This window comes from Nannospalax galili, unplaced genomic scaffold (genome assembly GCF_000622305.1).
Source record: "Nannospalax galili isolate Female #2095 unplaced genomic scaffold, S.galili_v1.0 scaffold471, whole genome shotgun sequence".
Taxonomy (NCBI): domain Eukaryota; kingdom Metazoa; phylum Chordata; class Mammalia; order Rodentia; family Spalacidae; genus Nannospalax; species Nannospalax galili.
Window position 1 is genome coordinate 1,350,542 of NW_008330333.1, and position 7,135 is coordinate 1,357,676.

General features: G+C 41.2%; 1 protein-coding gene across 1 annotated transcript; it reads left to right on the forward strand.

Annotated features, from left to right (window-relative positions):
- The first annotated feature begins 362 nt into the window (after positions 1-362).
- LOC103745008 (olfactory receptor 1361-like) lies at positions 363-1,319 on the forward strand. Its single transcript, XM_008846902.2, has one exon. The coding sequence runs from the start codon at positions 369-371 to the stop codon at positions 1,317-1,319; it is 951 nt and encodes a 316-aa protein (XP_008845124.1). The 5' UTR covers positions 363-368.
- The last annotated feature ends 5,816 nt before the right edge of the window (positions 1,320-7,135 follow it).

Below are 7,135 nucleotides of genomic sequence, written 5' to 3' on the forward strand. Positions count from 1 at the left end.
TCTATCAGGTGGAACTTGGGATCAACACAATAATCTGCTGTTTCTCTTTTCCTGTGAACTAACTGCCAAGGAGTGGGAGAAAAACTTGGAATGTTAACAGAGACCTGCATGATTGCAGGGGGGGGTCTCTTGCGTCATATTTTATGTCATATTTTTAACATCAAAGGAAGAATCCAGTAGGACTAGCATCAGGTAGGATTAGGAGTTTGAAGTTGGGAATATGGAAACTATGAGTAGATGCTTATTCAGCAACTCTAATGCAGGTTTTTTTTTTTTTTTTTTTAGCAAGACTGTGTCTGTAGCATCCAGATCCTCAGCCTCTATGTATTTGACTTCTGCCTCTGTTCTGCATAGCTGAGCTCAGGCCTATGAGAGGCACAAACCATTCAAGTGTCTCTGAGTTTCTCCTACTGGGACTCTCCAGGCAGCCCCAGCAACAGCTTCTCTTCCTGCTCTTCTTCATCATGTACCTGGCCACCGTCCTCGGAAACCTGCTCATCATCCTGGCCATCAGCACTGAGTCCCGCCTGCACACCCCCATGTACTTCTTCCTTAGTAACCTGTCATTTGTGGACGTCTGCTTCTCCTCCACCACTGTCCCCAAGGTACTGACTAATTACATACTTAGTCGTCAGGCCATCTCTTTCCCTGAGTGTCTCACACAGATTTATTTCTTCTGTGTGTTTGCTGTCATGGACAATTTCCTCCTGGCTGTAATGGCCTATGACCGCTTTGTGGCAATATGCCACCCCTTATACTACACAACAAAGATTACTCATCAGCTCTGTGCCCTGCTTGTTGTTGGGTCATGGGTCATTGCCAACCTGAATGGTCTGTTGCACACGCTGATGGTGGCTAGACTCTCTTTCTGTGCAGACAACATCATTCCCCAGTTCTTCTGTGAGTTGACTCCCATTCTGAAACTCGCCTGCTCAGACACACACCTCAATGAGCTGATGATTCTTTTTGTAGCAGGGATGCTAATGATAGCCCCATTTATTTGCATCCTGGTGTCATATGTCTTTATTACTTGTGCTATCCTGAGAGTTTCATCCACAAGTGGAAAAAGGAAAGCCTTCTCCACCTGCAGCTCCCACCTGGCTGTGGTCTGCCTCTTCTATGGCACCATCATATCTCTGTATTTCAACCCCTCATCCTCTCACTCCTCAGGGAAGGACACGGCAGCTGCTGTGATGTATGCAGTGGTGACCCCCATGCTGAACCCTTTCATCTACAGCCTAAGGAACAAGGACATGAAAGGGGCTCTAAGGAAAGTGGTTACCATGAATTTTTTATGCATTCAATGTGAAAAGAGCTAAGAAAAATAATAGAGGGAACTAATTTACAAGTAAATCCATTTTAGTTTTTTGTATTTTGTGAAACTTAGTGTTTTTAAGAAAAGCATCTATTATATCTTTTAAGAGACAAAACCTATAATATAAACCTTATAGGTAAAAGAATGAAAAAAACTTTAACAAATGACTTTGTTCTGATTATCATTGACCTTTTGATAAGACCTTCCATAAACACACCTGCAATTTATTTCTCATTACAAGAGGGAAGAATATACCTTTGGGGAATAATGAGGCAGCTCAATAGTACACTACTGAAAGGGGCTTCTAAAGCTTGTGCTTTAGTCCAGTGAGATGGTTCAGAAGCTATGTTTGCTGCCAAGCCTGGTGGCTTGAATTCAGTCCCTAAGACCCACATGGTATGAGAGAACTGATTCTCACAAGTTGTCCTCTGATCTCCACATGTACTGTGGCACATGCATGCCCCTAATAAATAAATGACTGTTATAAGAATAAACATTAAAAACCCTGTGCTTGTGTTGGGTAATGTTGGGAAGATTTAGAAATTGCCTCTGCTCTAGAAGGAATGCTGTTACATCAGGATGAGTGTGTGTGTGTGTGTGTGTGTGTGTGTGTAATATGTACATATTCCTGTGGATGTATGCATGTTTTTATGTAGGAGCATGTGCACATGTGTGAATGCATGCGGAGGCCAGAAGTCAAAAACAAGTGTATTCCTTGATGAATCTCCATCATGTTCTTTGAGACAGTCTCTCACTGGAGCCCACCATTTTGTCTCTACTCACTGGTTAATGAGCTCCAGAAATCCTCCTGCTTTTCTCCCCACTATCCCCCATACTGGCATTAAAGATATGTACATCCAGATCTTTGATTTGGGTGTTGAGAATCCAAACTCAAATCCTCATGCTTGCATGACTAGCACTTTACCAACTGAGTCACTGCCGCTGCTCCCCCAACCAGATGAGATCATTTTGAATGGCTGTCTTAATATAGTTCATATAGAAGAAAGGAGTAGATGGAGACTGAGCTCTGATTGGCCAAGAATCAGCAGCCACTCATGTCAGCCACTTTCAGGGTAGTGAATACTGGTTATTTTTGTTGAGAGGAGAGCATTCTTTTTTGTGTTTTAATGTCATTATAGAATGGTCTTTGTTATTGATGTTCTGTGAAATTCACTATATTCTTTAGGAGAGCACCAGGATCTAGCTGTGTCAGGCTAACTGCTGGATCCCAGATATGAGCATATCTGATGAGCAACCAAACTTTTGGTGGGACAAGAAGGAAGGGTTCATTTAGAGCTGCAGAGAACCTCAATTCTGCCATTTGTTTGAATTAATTTTGTTTTGTTTTTTTCTTCTCTCTGAGCTTATGTGGCATACAACATTACAGCAGGAATGTGGGCCAGTTAAATAAAAATGAAATATTCTCAGCAATCTCAGTGTCATGTCAATTAACTGCGTTCCTCCTTTTTTTTTTTTTTTTTTTTTTTAAATTTTATTTTTTATTTAGGTGCTTGCTTAGAACTTGGTATAAAGATCAGGCTGGTCTCAAATTCATGGAGATCCACCTATCTCTGCCTCTTGAGTGCTGGGGTTAAGGACATGTGCCATCATGCTCCGCCAACTGCATTCTTTTTTCCTTATTTTTTTCATTTATGTCAATAAATGTTCTTCTGTTCTCAGGTATTTTCACAAATTTATAACCTGAGGCTGGAGAGATTGCTCAGCAGTTAAGAGAGCTCGTTGCTCTTGTAGAGGACCCAAGTTCAGTTCCCAGCACCCACATGGAAGCTAACAACTGTGTGAAACCCCTCCACAAGATATTGCATGACACAAGTGCACTCTACATACATGCAGGCAAAACACTCATACACATAAATAAATTAATTAATTAATTTATAACCTTGCTTTTCAACTTTTCATTTTTAACAAGGTACTTCTAAATTACTAAAGCCACTATAATTTTATTTTTGCTCATCTTTTGTACTTCTAATTACTAGCAATTTTATTTTTCAATTGAAACAAAAAGAAAATTTATAATATACTTTGAATTGTATTCTGAAAATGTCTGCAAGAAACAAAAAGTTGGGCTGGAGAGATTGGAGCGATGGTTCAGTGGTTAACAGCACTTACTGGTCTTGTAGAGGACCTGGGTTCGGTTCCCAGCACCCACAGGGAAGCTAACAACCATCCATAATTCCAGTTCCAGGGAATCTTCTGGCCTCCAAGAACACCAGACCTGCACATGGTACACTTACATGCATGCAGGCAAACACTTATACACATAAAATGAAAATAAAATCTTTTAAAAAGAAGCAAGAAGTTGACAAATAATTGAATGTGCTTGCTCACATCTGTAATTACAGCATTTGGAAAAATAAGGTAGGACAAACATAAGTTTGAGATCATCCTAAACTATATAGTGGGTTTTCAAGCCAGTCTTGGCTAAGTCTGAGACCCTGTCTTAAAAGACAGCTTAAAAATCAGGGTCAGCAAGACAGCTCAGCAAGTAAAATGTGCTTACCACCAAGCTTGACTACCTGAGTTTGATCCCCAGAATCCACATGGTGGAGAAGAGAATCAACTCCTGCATGTTGTCACACATGCATCATGACATACATGCACACTCCTCCCCTACTAAATAAATTAAATTTATAAACAACAATGAAAAGTGATATCCCTGCATGGGTGCATAATGCTGCTCCCAGAAGCCATGGATTTATGTGAAAAATCCCAGTGCTAGGTTGGGGTACCTTCATATGAGTTGTTGGTTAAGAAGTTCCAAGAGGCCCCTGAAACAGGGGAGGCTATTGCCATTGCTCTTGGTTGTTCACCAAAACTAAATGATAAAACTCCATTGCTGAAGACACCTGACACATTGTTTGCAGGAAATAAAGAGAAATAAAGCTGGCACTGACCCAGAAGCTTCCTCCCTACTGGCCAGCTTTCATAGTGCCAGAAGGAGCTAGGCAGGCTACTAGGGGAAAAGAGGTATCAATGATCTTATTCAGCTCTGAGCTCTGCAAGCTACAATACTGACCTGCTAGGCAAGATGTGCCTATTGGTGCAATAATGGCATGACTGTTGTGGAGCAACCAACAGCTTTCTGAGTTGATTTGGAAGGAAGAATGCATGCCTGATACTGACCTGTCAAAAGTCCATGGCTGTGGAGGTCATAGGGCCTAGAAGGGAACTTACTCTTGCTTGGTTAAATGGACAGTGTCAAACTACCTTCCAAACATGTATGTTTATACCCGTATATTAGTACATTTGTTAAAGAAGTATCTGTTTGCACTGGGCAATGGTTAACGTAGAGACTCATAACTGGTCAAAGTGCTGAGAACAAGTGATTGTTGAGTATTCAGCTCTAAACAGGATATTTATATTACCCCCTTCAAAAGTCAGAGAACATTGTGGAAGAGGGGGGAGAAAGAGTGTAAGAGCTAGAGGATGGGAAAGAGCGCTCTGAAATTCTGTCATTTGGATGACATGGATGTTGTACCTATGAGCTCACAGAAGCAATGACTATCTGCACATGCAGAAGACCTGCACAAGACTGGGCTCATCAACATTCCATCATGGGTAGAGGAAGTACTCCTAAGGTCCTACCCATCCCTGAGGAGTTCTAGGTAGTTAGTAAATGGTTGCTTGGGAAGGGGCTCATATTCCTTAGTGGTGTAGCCACTGTAATTTGCTCTTGCTCAAATAAAGAAACCTTCACCCATGATCATGCAAGCAACCGTACCTGAAAGTAGGAGGGGAACTTGCTGGTAAGAAGAAGGGGTTCAGTGGGAAAGGGAAGAATTCAAGAGAGGATGATGGGTGAGGAATATGATCAAAGTGCCTTATATGTGTATGAAAACTGTAAAGGAATAATAAAGCACAAAAAACCAAGTTGACAAATATATATTTGGAAACTATATTCCTATTGTCTTAGACTTTCAGCATTATTACTATGCCATGTGAATCTTTTTTGTTAATAATAATTGAAAATGATTGAAATTCCCAGATATGTTTTATCTTTTAAGCAAATTTGAGAAGTTTTCGGCTATTATTTCTTCAAATAGTTTTTTTTTCTCCTTTCTCTCCTTTCCCCATAGAACCCTTATTATATATTTTTGGGATACTAACACTGTCTGTATTTGACCCGCTGTTTATTTTTTCTTCATTAATTTTTTTCCTTTCTCCTCCTTAGTTTACACAATCTCTATCAACCTATATTCTAGTTTGATGATTAATTTTCTCCTTCCAGTTCAAATCAGACAGCCCTTTCAATGAGCTGTTTATTTAAATTAGTATGCTTCTCAAGTCTAGATTTTTCCATTTGGCCCTTTTCCCATATTTTCTGTCTTTTTATTCCCTTTCTGATGAGGTATTGCATCCATACTTCCATTTACTTCTCTAATTGTACTCTCTTTTCCACCAACATTTAAAAAAAAATTTATGTGCATGGCCTTCATGCATGTAAGTGTACCTGTGTCATGCAATGCTCACAGAAGTCAGAAGAGAGCATCAGAATCACAAACTCAACAGCCAGCAGGATATTCCAGCCAACTTCTACTTCTATGTGTATTTACATGTTTGTGCTTATACCTGTAGACTTTTATTAGTTTATCTTTAAGTCAGCCAGGAGAAAGCTGCAAGCTTCTGGACTTGCATGAGTAGGACAAGTCACATTGAGGATGACCTGCCAGTCCTCATTTCCTGTTCTAGGTTTCAGAGTCCAACCATGAATCCTACTTGGTAGAAGAGTATAAATGGAGCTGTTGAAGCCACACTCTTAAGAGTTTATAGATTTGCAGAAATGAATAATTCATTGTAAGCTGGGAAGACATTGCAGAATGTCTACTCTTGAAGTATAGAATTTTTGTGTGTGGGGGGGTTCTTTTTGAGACGAGGTCTTCATGTAGCACCAGCTGGCCATGCCTGGCTCTGGAACATGAAATTCTTTTTTTTTTTTTTAAAAATAGAGTCTCCCTGTAGCCCCAGCTGTCCTGGAACTCACTATGTAGACCAGGCTGGCCTTGAACTCACAGAGATCCGCCTCCCTCTGCCTCCCGAGTGCTGGGATTAAAGGCTTGCGCCACCACGCCCGCTTACATGGCTATTTTTATATCAACAAATATAAAGAATTGGTGGGAGCCAGGGAACACACAGAGTTAACTTAGCCTGAGCTGCTTTCCCACAGTGATGGCACAGGAACCCAGACTCAGGGCAAGAGGAGGAATTTGCCAGGGAAAAATAAGAGTGAGGCATTGTCACTAAGGTGCCCACATGTCCATCACTGTCTTTCTGATCAAGGGCAGCCCTGCATGACATTCCGATCTCGGGTTTAGGTAAAGGGAGGAATCTTGGGATTCATCCATCTCAGGATGAACCAGTGACTCTGGGATTCATTAGCAAATTCATGGATTCCCTAAGTAAATGTTCCATTCCAATCAGGTAAAGTTTCACCAACCTACAGGGAGCAGAGCAAGAAAAGCAAGTCATAATAATGCATAAGGGATGACTAAGGGCCAAACTGACATTGACCATCTGGCAGACAAACATGCAGCACACACCTGCCACCCATGCAGGGCACTGGGCAATGGAGCCCCAGGGCATATCATTATCTGCTACTATATTAAGGGGCACATGGAGCAGTGGGGGCAGATCAGAATCAGCACAAAATGAAGAGTCAAAACAAACATGTTCATTCTTGACCCCACCACTTCCCATCTGGGCATGGATCTCAGTCAAATCTAAGCCTTACCTCCTCTCTTACCTGTAAAATGGGAATGACATACACTACCACCTTGCCCTGTGGAAGACTGGAGACAAAAT